At 30.4% G+C, this 18,326-nt stretch overlaps 2 protein-coding genes across 2 annotated transcripts; one reads left to right on the top strand and one right to left on the bottom strand.

The window, feature by feature from the left end:
* Nucleotides 1-1,194: 1,194 nt before the first annotated feature.
* Nucleotides 1,195-2,000, top strand: LOC129293460 (uncharacterized). Its single transcript, XM_054931448.1, has one exon. The coding sequence runs from the start codon at nt 1,313-1,315 to the stop codon at nt 1,607-1,609; it is 297 nt and encodes a 98-aa protein (XP_054787423.1). The 5' UTR covers nt 1,195-1,312; the 3' UTR covers nt 1,610-2,000.
* A 2,822-nt stretch (nt 2,001-4,822) lies between these two features.
* LOC129292610 (chlorophyll a-b binding protein, chloroplastic) lies at nt 4,823-6,739 on the bottom strand. Its single transcript, XM_054930185.1, has 4 exons — nt 6,580-6,739; nt 6,235-6,455; nt 5,213-5,727; nt 4,823-5,075 (listed from the first exon to the last, which is right to left on the bottom strand). Exons 1-4 carry the CDS (start codon nt 6,633-6,635, stop codon nt 5,058-5,060), a joined length of 810 nt encoding a protein of 269 aa, XP_054786160.1. The 5' UTR covers nt 6,636-6,739; the 3' UTR covers nt 4,823-5,057.
* Between the last annotated feature and the right edge of the window lie 11,587 nt (nt 6,740-18,326).

Below are 18,326 nucleotides of genomic sequence, written 5' to 3'. Positions count from 1 at the left end.
TTATTAATTTAATTTTTAATTTTAAAACAGATTTTAAATTAATATAACCAAAAAAATTTTCATTTTATTTTATTTTAAAAAATAATTTTAAAAAGTATATTGCAAAACAAATTTTAAAAATAAAAAATGAGAATAGAAATCAAACATTCCCAAAGTTTTTAGGAAATCAAGCAGATTTTTTTTTTTTGTCTGAATAGATATTAACTGTAAATAGCTTAACGTTGCAACAAAATTTAATTCCTTCCAAGATGCCTGTTAATTCGGCAGCAATATAGCTTTTATTTAATCTAATCTCATTGAATCGGTGCACAGCTGCAGATTGGGTGGGAAACTGGAAACATTATTTTCACTCATTAGTATTAATTAATTTAATCATACAAAAAGGTTCGTGTGAATGGAACGTAAAGTCAACATTTTTTATTAAAAATGACCAAAAACAATAATGCTCTAGAAAGCTTTTAATTTGCCGTGGGAAGGGAACATTTAAATTTATTCGTAGAGTGGAATCTAGACGCAATTTTTCCGATAATTTTTTACTATAGATCTCAACAAAAGAACTAAACATAACCCTTGGCCTTGGCTCAACAATCAAGACGAGGAGGATAAATTTGTAATTTTATGCGAAAACGAAAAAATCGGATCATGACTTCATGACCATATCATATTTATCAAAATAACCTCTTTATCTCCAAATATGAGATATTTTTTAGGGATTTGGTTTCTTTCTCTTTGAAGTATCTCCAACGGTTAAAAGAAATCCAGCCTTCCAAGCAAAGAATGCATTATCCCTATCAATTATCATTATCATGACCAAGGCAAAAATAAATTATGAAAATCCTAGCAAGATTATTCCATTTTCAAATATTAAGATAATTTAGCAACAAAAATATTAATTTTTAAATAATCATGCAAATCATATTTTTTTTATATGATAATAACTACCACATTTAGACTTAATTCAAATAAAAAAAATCCCGAATATACGAGATGAGTAAGATATGAAAAAAAAAAAACGGAAAACAAACAAACAAACATATATATATATATATCTCTCTCCCCCCACAAAGCTCCAAACAAACAAGTCCTGTTAGCATTAGCCATCAAAGTGAAACACGTCAACGTGTACAATTCCACCACCACTTTTATTTTATTATTTTTTAATTTTCTCTTTTAAATATCACAATCCAATACCAATATTAACCCCAGCAGTCCCAAGACCTTTCTTCTTCTTCATCATCTTGTTCCCAATTACTCTCTTATTCATCTTCATCTTCTGTGTTCTCCAAACTCCAGAGTCTGTGTTTCAGGGCAGATGGGTCCGATGGTAGCGACCCAATTGGTGACGGGCCTGGGAGTGCTGGCTGGAGCCGTCCTGGTCAAATCGGTGATGGACCAGAAGCCCATGGCCGGACCCTTCACGCGCTGCCCGTCCTGCAACGGGACCGGCCAAGTCTCCTGCCTCTGCTCTCGCTGGTCCGACGGCGACGTCGGCTGCCGCACTTGTTCCGGTTCGGGTCGCATGATGTGCAGCAGTTGTGGCGGCTCCGGAACCGGACGGCCCTTACCCTCAAAGCTCATCGTTCGCCCGCCAAACCGCGGCACCCACTGATTCGCCGGTCCGATTCCAAATTTCGCCGTGGCAGATCCGTAATTATTCCTAGATAGATCAATCTCACACCCTCTTTTCTCTAGGTATATATATATATATAGATTGAAATCATAGTTTTTTTCTTGTATTTTTAAAATTTTTGCTGGGAATCCCCAAATGGTTGAAGAATATTACTTTATAGAAAGTAAATGGCATTTGAAATAGATTTTGGGGATTTTATGTTAGCATTCTAGTTTAGGTTATTATAAGGAGATTCGTGGTTAAGAAAACTTCTAGTGGAGTTTATTTCGGGAAGTAATCAATTGTTCACTTCACTGACAAAGATTTGGGATTCTTTATGGAACTGATGAAATTGAAGAAACGAATGGTTTTCAATTTTTCAATTTCAGAACATGGTTTTTGAATCAATGCTGTGTTTGATTTGTGACGTGTTTGAAGGCAGGGCTGTGAAAAGGCATAACCATGGTTTGGAACTTGGGTTTTGGGTACAAGTTTTAACCTGTTTCCAAGCACATATTATCCAAACCATCCAAACCACTGAAAATCGATCATTGAATGTCCTAATTTAAGTATTAACGATCAAAACCTTGAAGAATGATTAGACACAACATTTTGATTTTTTGGTTCAACAAGTTGAGTTAACCTGTTTTTCAATATTATAATATTATCTGTTTCTCATGCGGCAAGCTAATCAAGTGAGTGTTAGCCTGAGTGGTGAAAATTGGAATATAGATAGAAATTAATCATGTGTTGTTTGAATGTTGGAGGACGCTAACTTTGTTTAATTAATAATTAGTTGGGGCAATGACCAAATGAAGGATTGGAGGAATAGAGAGTGGATTTGTACTGTTAACCACAATAAGCAAATTGGGTGAATGGATGGCTCTCTTACTCAATTTTCCCCTTTTGGTGATGTAATCTTGTGCCTGTCATCAGCTGGCTTCCAAATGCACGCTTGGAAGTGCCATTTTATGTACTATCTAATCCTTAATATGACGCCAAGTTTAAAAGTGTTTCTTTTTTTGGTCCTAAATGTAAGGTGAAATTAGTGTAATTAATATTTTTTCAACTTTATTCCTTATTTATTTTTTATCATTTGAATTTCTAAATAATAATTTATTATTGTTATTAATTATAAATGAGGATAAAATTTGAAAGTTACAAATTGTTTTACAATTGCAAAGTTATAATTAGCATTTCTTAATAAATGGGAAGTTTGTTAACTATATCTTATACTCCTTTTGTTTCTTAATGTGAAAGAATTTCAATTAACTCACAATTTTAAAAAAAATTGGTTAATCTTAATAATTATATATAAAATTGAAATATTTGAATTAAAATATTTTTATAATTAATGTTTATTTTTTCCTCTAATTTTATGATATTATCTATATCTATTTATGAGTGATAATCTGGGGAAAATGTAATTAATGTTTCTTGAAATTTGTAAGTTTGCTTAACAAAGAAATATATGGTTGTTTCTCTTATACTTGAAAATGAGGTAATATTAAGGAGTGGAGTATGTATGCTTTAACATTTATTTAGTTTAAAGGGTTTTATTTTTCTTATACCACTATTTAACAATATTTTAAGAATTGAACCCACATTGAATTGAAAATGTCACTAATTAAATTAAAAACAATACAATAATGTATCTATCAGAAAATAAATTAATTAATATCTCACAACTTAATCAATAATTTATGTATAATAAAAAAGTCTAATTTTGCAATGACTTAATGAGCTCAAATAACAACAACTCAAACATTGAAAGTAAAATCCAAGCTATATGTAAACTCCAAACTCATATAGCAAGGTATTTTGGGGAAGATAATTTTAGTTTAATTTTCAAAAGTATGGTATGGTTTCAAGCTCTATTTTGGTTTCTAATTCAATATCCATTTTAAAATTATTCAAAACAATTCAATCATAAAACAATTCAAAGCATGAACCCAAGCCATTGCTAGAGCACGTGATGGTTGAACTAGTTGAACAATCTAACTTGATCTAATTATTAAAAGGTAAAACATTATTTTTTTTAACTCAAATTCAAGTATCGTCAAAATCCAATTCTGCATATTTCCCCCTAAAATTTGAAATATAGAACCAAAGCCGTTTGAACCATTTAAAAATGGGTTTTTTTATATTCTTCTTCAAGACAAAGTAACTTCATATTATTTATTTTGACCAAAACTAAACGTTTCAATTTTTTATAAAAACAAAAGTTTGTGAGTTAAATCCCAAGGTTCACCAAAGTCAAAACATATTTATAAACTTTAAGAACACTTGTCTAAATATTTATAGATCATTCACCAATGAATTCCTCACATTTACAGCTAGAAAGAAAAAGAATGAATTTTAAGATTAGTAAGTGTCTTTTAGCCATTCAGTACTTCTGTGAAGATTTTACCTTTCAATAATAGTTGTGATTTATAAAAATAAGGTCAACATTTTCTTGCCACCGAACAGATCTAATAAAAAGCTGTTAACATCAGTGCATTATAGGATATGATTATATCGTTACACGATTCGGTCTCATGAAGGAGATGTTTTATTATTTAAAGGTTGCTTATCTCATTGGAATATGACATTTCATTATAAAACATGAATCTAAATTCCTTCAACTGTGGAACCTTTCAATCATGATTAGCTAAATTTCATGCCAGTGCTTACTAATTCTATAATTCTTCAAGAGCTCGTCAAAGTTTAAACAGTTATTTACGTAGTTATGAATCTCTCCAATATCTAAAATTCTCTGAAACTTACAACAATATTTGGCCAATATTAAAAATACTTGCTAGTAACTATTTAACATAATGAAATTTCAATCATAGTTCTGTGTGGCTGCTTTTTTAGATTGTTCCCCACGAAAAAGGAAAAGGACAGACCCTTCTGCATAAAATTCAAACAGCCATGTTGTGCACGTTTTAAATGTTCAACAAAATTTTAAAATATTTTAAAATGTCTCTTTCGAGACTTTTCCTCTTCCTCCCCAACATCTCCATTGTTGACTGGTTAATGTGAATGAGTTATCCTCACATATTCAAGATCACTGCATTTTTCTTTAATTTTTAGGTTAAAATTCAGTTATTCTAGTGCCCTTGACTCCTACAACCACCAACCGTTGTTTTATATTATGAATTTGAAGCATAAACGTCATCCATTGTGCTCACTTTCCATAACTTTTCCAGGATTCTTCCACGGAAGAAAAACTAATGTGAAAAGGTTTATAGTATTATACTGTGCAAATCAATGTGAATGCTACGTGAACTTTCACATTCATGGCATCTAACTCCAAATAAGTATTTGTACATTGATTGGACTATCACTATGCGCACCACATAGAAAAAGACACATTACAATCTCTTCACTTCAAACATATTAACCCTTTTACAATGAAAACACACATTCACCGGTATTTCTCCCCCCTGAGATATTCCCAGCCTCCTCACTTGGGCGAAAAAGCCTGTCACAGCCAAAAGCCAAACATAATGTCAGCCAAACAAACAAAAACTCAGAGCTTTTTCTAAACAGGTCATAAAGAGTAATTTGAAGAGATTAATTATGAACAAGTCAGATGTAGAACAGTTTGGTTGAACTTACAGCAAAAACGGTGGCATGGCCAGGGTCTGCTAAGTGGGCAAAGAGGTTGTCAATAGGACCAGTACCAGTGTAAATGTGCTGGAACCAAGCACCCATCACAGCCAACATGGCCAATCTTCCATTCTTAATCTCTTTTGTTCTCAACTCTTTTATTTTCTCAGGTGAGCCACTCCCCCAGCCCAGTGGGTCGAACCAAAGCCCACCCGGGTACCCAACATCAGTTCCTGTGAGCTTGTTGTTGGGGAAGATAGGGTCGGTGTTGACGCTCCCAGGCTTGATGATGTCCGCCCATCTTCTTCCCTCAGCCCATCCGATGAAAATAAGCTCAATGATGAAGAGTGTGGTGGTGTCTGTGAAGTATTCCAGCTCTCCAGCAGAGTACCAAGAAGGAGTGTTGAGAATGCCAATCTTTGTTAGGAACTCTGGGATGAAAATCCCAGCAGCACCCAGCATTGCCCATCTGCAATGCACCAGCTCTGCTTGAACGTTCCATCTCAGGCTCTCTGGATCAGATCCTATCACATCAACCCAAATCCACTTTCTGTCAATTCCTTTCCAAACAAGTAAATATTGCCATACTACTACATAAAACTGATTCAATGACAATCAATCCAGTACACTCTTGACTTTTCCATAAAGAAAAAAGGAGATGTAACTAGAAAGAAAATGGATGCATGTCCTATTTTCTTCCTAGCAAAAATTTTTCTACCTACCAAACATGGTATAAAATTTGTTGAAAAGAATTTCGTATATGATTTTATCATGATCTTGTTGAACAAGCCATATGAAAGTCCAATAACAGTAATAGTCAGGATTCAAGAATCACTTTGGCTCAACGGGATGATAAATAAAAACAAAGAGATTTGGTATAGATATACTATCATTTAGGTCATAATGACTTAAATTTTAGGCAACATGCTGTGCTTGGTGCTATAGCATATCTACTATATCTTGCAACCTCAAGCAAAGCAACATGTATGTGAGATATAAGTGACATGAAATCGATTTGAAAGAGGGCTTACCAAGACCGAGAGGATCAAAGCCAAAGTCTCCGGGGAGGCTGCCGTCGAGCCATGGAGGAGGGGTGCTTCCTGGGAACCAGAGAGGCCTGTCAGGATCAGCCGCCGCAGCGCACACTCTACTACTCACGGATCGTCCTCCTACTGTAAACTTGCTCACCTTCAACTTCCTCCCACTCAGAAACGAAGTCCTCGTTCCCAAGATGCTTCCATTCCTCTGGGAACTGCATTCAACAGATCATTCATTCACATGATTCTCATAACCAAACACGCGTACCACATGTTTGAGAAAAGTAATGTCCATGACAGAGACGGCATCTTCAAGAAAAGAGGTACAAGAGAACTTGCCTCGGGGTAGAGATTGCGGCAGAGGCGATGGCGGAGGAAGCACAAGCGGAAGCCATGATTGCCGGACAACGATGGTTGATGAATGTGATGGGATGAATGTGGGAGGAAGAAGTGTAAATTTGTTGAGGAGGTGAAGCCTGGTGGTTCGTCTTATCTTGAAAGATAGGATTGGGAAGTAGTAATTGGACGGGAGGGGTGCCACGTGGCATGCAGAATCGGATATGAAGCCGCCTCTCTGCCACTTCATAGGCTGACCTGGATTCCTCAGAATCTGATTCCTGTGGTTTACATTTCAGATTTCAATTTCCCACTCCATGTGCCACTCATTGCTCATATCTATTACTTCTCTCCAATTGGTACATTCAAGATTATCATGTTCTTGGGACCCTCAACGCCAAGCAAAAATCATTTACTGCTCTCTCATTATTCAATTTAAATTAGGTGCAATTAGATTTAGGTGAATTATTAAAATTTAATTTTATTACTTTTAATTAAATTTTTCTGTCAAGAATGCAATTTTTTGTTGGGCTTAAAACTCTGACTTTGGTTCTGGATATCGTAGTCGACGGAAGGAAATTCAATTTGGCAGCGAAACCCCATGGCTACAGAAAATTAGACAATTTATCCTCATGTGTTTTATCTTTAAAAGCGACAAAATATATAGGTTGATATAAAATTTGTTATCCAGAAATCTCATAAGGTAAGTGTGAGGTGTTTTAACTCCTAAAAAGTTAATCTTTTAGGATAAATTTTTTTTATTAAAATTTCTATTTATAACATTAGGTCTTTTATTGAGAGATAAGTATTATAAAAAAAGTTACCTGCAAAAGATTTTAACTAATCAAAACTTGAATGAAGTGGGATAGAATGAGTTGTCGAGATATTGACTTTTCAATGGTAGTACATTATTATAAGCTCCACATCAAAGAGCTTTGCATGATAAGCATGTGCTTTATAAGATAAACATGTACTATTTTGAATGAACTCTTCCTTTAAACTTGTGATTATAAAAAATTTTATTTTCAATTGTATTTTTTAAGCATGATAGTTACATTTAATAACATTTTATGTTTACCAATAAACAAGTAACTCAATTGATAAAGGATTGTACCAATTTAATCAGTAATCTCAAGTTCAAATCTCAAATATGCAATTATATTAAATATTTGTTGGTGCTTTCATTATCAACCCCTCTTTCTTGAAGGAAGGGTGGTTTGTGAAATTTATTAGTTTTCTTTCGTTTGTTTTTTCCTCCCTCGTACAGTTTGGCTGTAACGACCCCCATTTTCCTATTAACGAAAAACCATTTCAAGTTTATCGAAGGAGATGCTCAAGATATATATATATATATATATATATATTGCAAAGTAAAATAATTCGAAAAATGTCATGCATTTGAGGGGAAAAAAAAAAGAAAGAGAAAAAATATTTACTTAAATGAGTAGTGAATGTACAATAAAAATAATTTGAATTTGGATTAAAGTGAAATACATGAATAGTAACTAAATAATGAATAAACAGTGATATATTAGTTTTTCTGGAGTTAAAAACTTCCTGTTAGTTGACCTGCATCAAAGTGGAGTCTTTAGAGAGCAGCTTTTTTTTTTTTTTTGGTCTAAAGTATCCCCCCATAGCGGCATTAAAGGGGAGTCTTTAGAATCTCAAATAATGTCTTTTCATATACATTTTCAGGAATCAAACCTTGCAATGATACTTATGATACAATTATCTACTTTTTTTTTTTTTGGGTAAGATATACTATTTTGATTAATATTGCAAAATGATGTTTAATGGAAATGGACTTGATAATGGGCTTAAGTGGGCCAATACAAAGAAATATGCGGACGTTATGTGGGTTAGCATGTATGGGCCTCGGCCCATATAAATAGTTAACAAGTATATCTGTTACTTCTGATCATAACACCAAAGCCCATAACACGTCAGAAGGGAGTCCAAATGCGGACACAGTCCAGTTCTTCTTTGAACATATTCATCAGATCTTTAAACTAAACATAATTAGATATCTTTATAAAATAAAGTAATAGGGGGTTAAATTAGTTTTTTTTTCAAAGGTAACGCTTATTTATTTAATCTTTAAATTATATTGAAAAGTGTGAAAAATGTTGAAGGAATATAAAAAGAAACACATAAAAATAGTAAAACTACCAAAAGATTTTGTATTCTATATTAAAAATTCCATGCATAAATGCAAGGCTTTTATTTATACATGAATCATAAACGTGTGGCTTTGATCAGAAACAACTTGTTGACAAATTCAAACAAGAAAAATAAAAAGCACACTAAGTCAAATTCTCTTTATTTCGACATCAAACTTTTTAAATATTTATAATTTTTACAGGGTTCATTGGTTTTACCCTCACTTTCTTTTTTAACCAGCAATTTTACCCTCACTTGGAAAATACAAAAAAGTTAATATAATGTAAATGGGGGAATAGAATAACCCTCCTTCGCACCAGGCCTCCATGCATCGGCTCAGTCAACTCAGTATAAGACCGTAAGTCTCTCGTTAGTTTTTTTCTCTTTTTGGGTATAAAGGGCTTATTTCATTTGGGCCAACATACTTTATTATGTATATATATAGTACATATCTAGGGTTCGATCTTCTTCAATTCTTCTTTTATTGAATCAAATCAAACCGTTTGTTGGCTAAATTAATCCTTGAATTTCAACCACAAACCATAATCACAGCTGAAATTCACACTTCAAAAAAATATATAGACATGCCATGGAAGCCTACAAGTCTTGTGATATGTATCTTTCTTATAGAATGAAAACATGCACACTCTTCATATCCATTTTGGGATTTAAACTTGCAACCATTACAAGAGGTGAAAAGATGTTATTGTGGCAGGAGTTATATTAATTAAAATGTTTTATTGCAAGAATTATATTTTAGAAATTCAACCCGAAAATGCATGTATCAAATTAATTTCATAATTCATGCAAGTTAGTGCTATGCATTTGTGAGATGCATTTATCCAACTGAACTGCAATTTTAAATATTAATTATGGTGTGCCCTATAAACTTTCAAATCATGATTGTTGGAAAATAGAAGGAAACCCGTTAAATAATAATTAGGTGTAATTAGATTTGAAATCTGAAATAAAGCACCGACCGAGTGATAGATACTTGCATAGTTTGGTGTGAAACTAATCCTTTTTACAGAAGCAAATAAAGTGGTTAGCATTGTTCCATGTGTTAATATTTCCATTATTCGGTGTTTGAGGTCTACCAGCAATATCAAATCCTGCTTGACCATTGATTTATAAAGAGAAATTAATGATATGGATTTGGTAAACAAAATCACTTTGAAAATGGCTCATCAAAACTCTTTCATGCAAGCATGTGCTAGTAATTAGTGTTGCAATTATATTCCCTTTGATCATTGTTTCTTCTCAATTATGGCTTTCAACCTTAGAATCTCTCCAAGGTTACCATTAATGTGACACTAATCAAACAAGTGGGGGCTCTCCCAGCTTCTCTCTCCCTGTAGCCCATCCTACAGTTTTTTCAAGTTCAATTACACAAATCTTGTTGGAGTTTTATGAATGGTTATGCGATATTTGACTTTTTAAATTTGATCATGAATCCCCCCAACTTTTAAATTTATGTAGATAATTTGCATTGGGTTTGATCTGTATATGTCGTTTCCCTCACAGTACACAACACCTGATAAAATTTTGCTTGACATAATTTAAAGATTATATAGATTTTTGAAGATAACTCAAAGTTTAAGGATGTCTAAAATATGAGATTATATCTTATACAAAGTTCAAAGGGGTCATAAAACATTACCCCCTCCATTAAAAAAATATGAAGTATTTTAATTTTTTTAAAGTATAATTAATAATTTTTTTATTTAAAAATGTAAGAAATTTTTAATTAAATCTTTTTTTCTAATAAAGTAGTTACCTATCTTCAAATTAACTTTACAATTTTCATATATACCCTTAGTTAATAAAATGTTTCATTTTAAAATAAATATAAAACAATTTATTTATTAATGATACTTTAAAAAAAGATAATGATTACATCTGAAAATATTAAAAATACCTTATGTTTTTTAAAATATAATTCATAAAAAATGTTTTATATTTTTTGACAGAGAAAGTAATGTTTTTCCAAAAATATACTTGATTATAGCTGTAATTAATTAATTAGGTTAATTAATTGAGACACTCTAGTAAATAAAAATAATTATAAAAAAATTATGTAATTTTAAAGAAATTTAACTAATTTATTGAATGTATAATTTGATTAAAAATAGCTTATAATATTAAACGAGGGTGTTATCATTTGAAAATACCGAAAGCAATGCACGTTTTTCTTCTCCCAACATTTTCAACGAAACTACTCCCTCCAATTCTACGTTAATATGGTGTTTTGCAAGCTAAAAAAAAAAATTGTCCGTATTACAATGTTTTGAACAAAAAAATAGAATAATCTTTCCAATTCACGGTTAATGCACAATTTTCCTCCTATTTTATAATAAGAATATAATTAAAATGTTATGACAAAAGTTAATGAGAACAGTATCGAACGGTATGATAATATTTCTAGAGGACGTGAAAAATATTTCAATAAATGTATGAATAGAATTAAGGAAATATTTCGATAATTTTTAAAAAATTAAATGTTAAAATGTAAGATATTTTTAATTTTTTAAGATGTAATTATTATTTTTTAAAATATTTTATTAATTAATAATTTTATATTTATTATAAAGTATTTAATAAAAATAAATATAAAAATTATTATTAATTTAAAAATATATAATATTTAATTAAAATTTGTTATATTTTTAAATGGAAAGAATATATAAAAATAAAATAATAAAATATGGGAAATGGAGAAAAGAGAAACACATGGTGAGATAGATAGGTTAAAAAAGGAAAGGGTGAAAAAAGGGAATGGTGAGGGTTGCGGAGTCAACACGCATCCATTGACTGAGAAATGAGAACGCAACGCACACTCACTTCTGAAAGTACTATAAATTATTTTTAATTAAATTTTATTTTTTAATAAAATAATTATTTATATTTATTTTATTAATATTTTAAAATAAATATAAAATAATTCATTGAACATTTTAAAAATAATTAAACTTTAAAAATAAAAAAATATTTTTTAACATTGAATTTTTTAAAAAATACTTTATATTTAATATATATATATATATATTTTTATATGCTTCACACCACTAATGCCAATACTAATAATAGCAACAAAGATAACAATGAATGATGAGTAATACAGGGGTTGGCCTCAAAAGCAGAACTATATTGTCGGCTTCTCGCAAATGCTATTCCTATCATCATCTTCTTCTCACTCACTCTGTTTTTCTCACTGCTCATCATATACCCTTACATGATGCTGCTTCCTTCCTTCCTCTCAATTTTTTTCTTCTTCTGATTTTGATCGAAATCCCATTTCTTGTCTCCATGATATCAGTCTCTAAATGAGAGTGTCGATGTCGTGGGTGTAAGTTTTAATGAAAAATCTATCTAAAGAAAGCTAATTTGTTGAATAAAAAAATTTCTTAAATTTATAAATCTCACATGTGATGTTTTCGATATGATCAGATTTATAACAAGTATCAATTCTTTTGTCCTCTCTTGCAAGTTTGAACTTCACCTTATCTTTATTAAACAGGCCATATCTTTTATCATATTTTATAATTAATTAATCATATTTACAACTTTGATTATAGATAAAATAATTTTTTTTTTCTAGCTAGCAGGCAATACATTGAGTGGGGTCTTGAGCTTTATAAGCCACAAGTTGGTTTTGGCAGTGAGGAATATATATGATGAGTTTACTAGCTGGTGTCAACTTAAATTCTCGTTCCTTAATATTGTTGAACAATAAAAGTAAATTAGTAGTAATTGATTAGTGAAATTAATTAAAGTGAAGACTGGAGCATATATATATATATATATATATAGTTGTATATAATTATAGCTGAGGGGAGCAGGAGAGGCAGGTTTAAACAAGACGTCATGATAACTGTGAGACATGTTGTGTTGTGAGTGATATTAATTTTGCCGAGATTTTTCTTATTATTATTTCTCCTACCAGACAGATTTTTCTTATTATGAGCAACACCAAAATTGAACACACAGCAAACAGCTTCATATAATTAACCTAAATGTGACTAAAATGATGTGCTAATTATCATGAATTTTTAAGGAATATTGCGATCATAATGTTCAACCAAACTTTCGACCTAATCATCATCGATTCCTCAAGCAATTTGTTTCTCTTAGTTTCAATTAATTATAATTAATTATGCATCATTAATTTGGTAAATTGTTCTTTTTTGTGCGTTCCTGAGTTTAACTTTCAAACTAATCATCGATTCCTTAAGCAACTTGTTTCACTTTTTATTTAATTCTTTACACCTTTTGAGCATTGTCAATACAGAGAAATTCATCCTCAGATTTTTATTCGTCTTATAAATTCACCGAATTTGACTGCAAAATTTGTGGACGCATTATAATTAATTCTTCTGAAGCTACGAATTCGAATGAATTTTATAAATTTTTAGTGAAACAACTATATATACGTGTGGGTATTATGAAACTTTCAATCATTCTAATTTATCTCAATTATCAATTTAGTCTTTTAAGTTTAATTTTTTGCCAAATTAGTCCCTTACATCTTAAATTATCATGTTATTAATCCTTTAAATTTTAAAACACAATCTGTCTCTCAAAAATTAATCTAATATATAAAGTTATTAATGACTTAGCATGTACACAAATTAAATGAGAATGAATTAGCCTTCAAATCAATTCAATTTATATCAATCTAAATTAAACCCTTTCGCCACGTTTTGTTTTTTTTTTGTTTTTTTTTTAATTTATGTTTGTTATTTTTATCATACTTAACTAATTATAATTATTTTCAGTAATATACATTGCTACCATCAAAATTTTCTTATATATATTAGCAGATTTTAACAACATCATTTTTCTCTTTAAACAAAAAGAACTAAATTAATAATTAAGATAAATTTAAGATCCAAATTGATAAAAATTAAATCAAATTAACAACTGAAACAAATTTAAAACATTAAAAAAATTTCATTATATATCCCTTTATATACACAAACACACATCATGAACATGGTGAAGAAGACTTTTGCTTTTTGGATAATTAAAGCGTCAAAAATAATATAAGATATGACCTATGAAATTAATTTTTTGAAGTCACTTTTCTATGATAATACCCTCATATAAAATATAAGATAAGATACCGACCAAGCATCATGATTTTGTTTATACATTAAAAAAAATAAAGAAAAAACAAAAGATGCAAGTATATGCAACCGTTGATAACCTGCTAATTGAACCTAATTCACACCTATCTAATTACATTTACATCACTGAAACCACATATATATGAAAAAATTAGCATGCACGTTTTTGTTTGGTATCGAACTTTTCAATTAAATTATGAAGTGTGAGTTTATTAAAATAAATAAATTGACTGATAAATTAAGGAGAAAAGTGCATGCGTATTTTTATAATAATATTTAAAAATTATATAAAAATATTATCCTTATATAAAATATTATGCAATCATGTATGCTGGTCTTTTGGGCGGCCACATATCATTATCATGCTGATTATGTTCTCCTCAACTCTATATTAACTTAATTATCATTATCATTAACACAGATTAGGAGATTTTCTATTAATGAGAATATCACAAAACAAGTTCGTTGCTATCAGTTCATTTTAATAATAGTTTTATTTGGAAGCTTAATTAGATAAAAGGTAGCCCTCAAAATGACGTATTAACTTGTTATTTTCTTCGTCCAAATGCAAGCATATATGTTGTATACGATTCAATTAAAGCCACAAACTCAGCATCAATATAAAATAATTATTTATATTAGTGCATATATAATGATACCGATGTGATTAATTAATTAAATACGAAAACACTGATGTTTCTGTCGTTATTAGTAATTTAATTTGTGGTTGGCTTTATTTTAATTTACTGTTCTTCCCCCTATTTAATTACTTTTCATGTTTAGGTTGGAATCTGGAAATTAAGAATTGATAATAACATTACTTAGTGATGCTTAATCGTTCTCTATTTAGTTTCTCTGTGTATTAATTATTTGTATTTTTTCAGAATGACGTCGGATTTCATGCCTCCTTGATGTGGAAAGATAATACAAATGACAAGAGAAAATTAGTCAAATTTGGCTAGTGACTAATCACTTCTAGATAAAACTGGAAGCTGTTACATCTAAAAGTAAACTATCAAGGTAATTTAGTCATTATAAAAACAAATTAGCAATTATTAATCGCCGCCTTTTGGATTGTTGGCACATATATATTTGATGCCATTTTATAGTCCTCAAAATTGACTAACAATTCTTGGATCCGTATTGCAGTGGATAGAATAGACACTGCATGAGGTTGATATATTACTTGTTAGGAAAAACCATGTTGCTATCTTTTTCATTAATCTAATTAAATGCGTACGAAATTAAAGGTTTAATGAATTGGATTTGCAGGGCTAATCTACACATTAGGGCATGAGAGAATAACAAAGAGGATTCAAAATGATCAATTAATTTAAGTTAATTTTAAATGTCAAACTTTAAAAATTTACAACTCTTTTTATCAATTTTGCAACTGTTGTGATAAATTTGTAAATTATTTTTTAATTTTCAACATAACTGAAAAATAAAAAATTATTTTTTCTGCTAAAATTTGGAATACAACTTGCAAACTCATTACAACGCAGTTGTAAAATTAAGAGATTGAATTAGAAGTTTTAAAATTTAGTACTTAAAACCTAACTTGAATCAATTGATCCTTTTGAGACCTTTCTGTTATTCTCCCCTTAAAGCATGGCTCATAGCTAAGAAAGTACTTTTAGTTAGGATTTAAATTCGATATCTATACTTAATACATGCACTGAGTGTTTGTATTATGTGAGTCATTAGAATTCAAATCAATAGTTTTGAATTCATATTTCATTTGAAATTAATAAATGAATGAATTTATCTTAACTATTGATCTAGATTTTAATGACTTATATGGTACAAGTATTCAATGCTACAGTTATTAAATACAAATCCTTTTAGTCATAGGATAGCGGCAGTGTCAGGATTTTTAGATAAGGTGTAGTGAATTTTTTAGCAATATAAATTATCATTAAATCAATAATGAAAAAAATCATTTTTCATCTTATCTCAGAATTGGACCCGAAGTTTCTTTTTTTGTTGCAAAAAAACAATCACAAAAAAGGAGATGCCGTTGGCGTTAAAAAGAAGGGAACTTTTCCAGAAGAGCAAATCGCCAAGGACATGCATTAGTCATTTAAATTTATCACTTTAATTCACACAAGACCATGTCAATAAATATATAGGAAATCAAATTTGTTCGATGTGCTATTACTATAAATTGGGGTGAGATTTTATTTTACCCACATGGAAAGCCACAAATTAATACGAGATGGGTCTTTTATTTGTTTATTTAATTAAATTTAGTGGTTGAATTATTTGATGTGGTTGGATGATAAGATAATTCGGGAGAGGTTAACTTCACTTACCCACGTAAAGATTGCCCCATGGATTGCCGGCAACAAGCAATTCACTTCATGTAATATGCATTTTCCAATGTTCAGCTTTTATTAACTTGCTTCTCCTTGTCTCTAGTTTCTTAAGTTTAACGGATCTTTAATTAACTAATTGTCACATGTAGACAATTGAGGTGTTAATTATATTAGTTAGTTAGTTTATGTCGGTTCAGCTAATGACTTCGGGTTCTTAATCACCTTTATTGTATTATCACTTCTCTGTTATATGTATCTTAATTGGTTCGCACACCTTAATTAAAACTGCACGTCTCTAATTAATATGAAATAAAGTTCCTACCTTATCTGGCTAGCAATTAAATAGGGAAGAAATAAAAAAAAATTAAGAATCAAAATTAAAGTTTTTCCCTCCATAACATACTCCCTCTATTCAAATTTATAAGACTCTTTTAGAAGAGATTTAACTTTTTAAAATATAAGATGCTTTGATATGTAAAAAGTTTTATTGATGATACTTTTTTTAATATTACCCTTCTCATTATATTCTTTCTCTTTGATATTCACAAATAGAGTATTAAATAATTGGTATTTTGAAAATTTATATTTTATTTTAAAAAATAAGATTATAAGGAGTATTTGATTAGCTTTATTGTTATAAGGAGTATTTTTTGTTTTAATAAAGAGGGTTGTTTGGGTTGTTAAGGGGCGAATAAATGTGATAGTTAGATTGACTCTGAAACCTTAGGTGAATTTAATGATGAGTTGTATAGAGGTGAAATAAGTGTTTAAGGAGTTTGAGGTTGTGGATGATTATGATATATTTGAGTTAAAGATATTAATCAATCCAATTTGAGAATTAGGGTATGATTAGTGTGTTAACACTTTCATTAGTGTTATTTAGAACTTTATTAACTATAGTTAATATTGTATGGTATGCAGATTGTGGGAGAAACACCAAAGAGAGTGAATATGTTCTTGTATAGGGAGCTTTGATAGCAAAGAATCAAGGTAACCATTATTAATATGTGAATGTGTGTTTTTATTTAAAAATCAATGTATGAGAAAGCATGTTTTATTGTTTGAAAAATAATTGTCAAGTGGGATGGTTTACATGTAGATGTAATGATATACAAATGTTTGGATTTATATATAAGAAATTGTTCGGTTGTTTTTGCCAATTGGTTGTAAGCATGACTTGTCAAGATTTGTTTGGAAAATATATGTGTTTAGGTAATTTGTTTGGAGATATTATTCTACTGTGTGGTAAGCCCTCTGTAACACCCTCAAATTTACAAATTGATTTTTCGCAAATCATTAATTCAATAAATCATTTTTTTTCATTGAACCCTCATCATACCCTTATCATGGTAGAAAAATTTCTACCATGGTACATCCAAGACAATATACCACAGGTCTTAAAATATCTCAAAAAAACAATTAGAACCATGAGGGACAGACAGGATCCTCATGGCATGATATTTAAATCAGGTCATGAATCAAGAGAGACAATATAATCCTCTTGGTCATATAAATACTTTTAATAAAAAGGATTAGAGTTTACATGCTTCACAAAGAAGATATGTCCTAAGTTGGCACAAGATACATTGTATAATCCAAAATAAGAGGCAACGTAAAAGATGGTATCTCATACACCATAGTTACACCTCTGGTGCTTTCTCGGCCGGACTCGCTCCTGTAAAAATGTTAACCACGGGGAATGAGACTTAAAAGTCCCAGTAACCAAAAATTAATATGTAATGATGCATGCGGATGTAACTAATCATGCGATTGCTAAGTGGGCACACAAAACATTTAACCGAACAATATTTTCAAACAAACCGAACAAGTATTTAATTTGCATGACTGCACCTTATATCCTCCTTTCGCCATGCTCGGACGCCAAATCACCCGGCCAAAGGTGAGTTGGACTAAGGCGACACGCCACTCATTGGGTCCAATGAGGGCTTACCACGTGGTAATAATTAACCGACAGAAATTTCCATTAACACCATACATTAAAATACCCTGACAAGTCATGCATCATTCAAATATCCAAACAAAAATATATCCGAATAATAATATCTCATCATGATAAACAAAAATAAATTTTTAACCCACTTGGCAATGATTTCACACAAGTATATACAGTATTTATTTTCAATAA

The sequence above is a fragment of the Prosopis cineraria genome, unplaced genomic scaffold (genome assembly GCF_029017545.1).
Source record: "Prosopis cineraria cultivar Desert tree isolate PC_DT_omini unplaced genomic scaffold, ASM2901754v1 PC14, whole genome shotgun sequence".
NCBI lineage: Eukaryota > Viridiplantae > Streptophyta > Magnoliopsida > Fabales > Fabaceae > Prosopis > Prosopis cineraria.
This window is presented reverse-complemented; position numbering and strand designations above follow the sequence as displayed.

What these genes read in the sequence shown, in the direction of transcription:
- LOC129293460 (XM_054931448.1), top strand. Translation starts at nt 1,313, where the DNA reads ATGGGTCCGATGGTAGCGACCCAATTGGTGACGGGCCTGGGAGTGCTG.
- LOC129292610 (XM_054930185.1), bottom strand. Translation starts at nt 6,635, where the DNA reads ATGGCTTCCGCTTGTGCTTCCTCCGCCATCGCCTCTGCCGCAATCTCT. An exon ending in GCCGCAATCTCTACCCCGAG is followed by an intron (nt 6,456 to 6,579) that starts GCAAGTTCTCTT and finishes TGTTGAATGCAG; the next exon opens with TTCCCAGAGGAATGGAAGCA. An exon ending in CTTTGATCCTCTCGGTCTTG is followed by an intron (nt 5,728 to 6,234) that starts GTAAGCCCTCTT and finishes TTGATGTGATAG; the next exon opens with GATCTGATCCAGAGAGCCTG.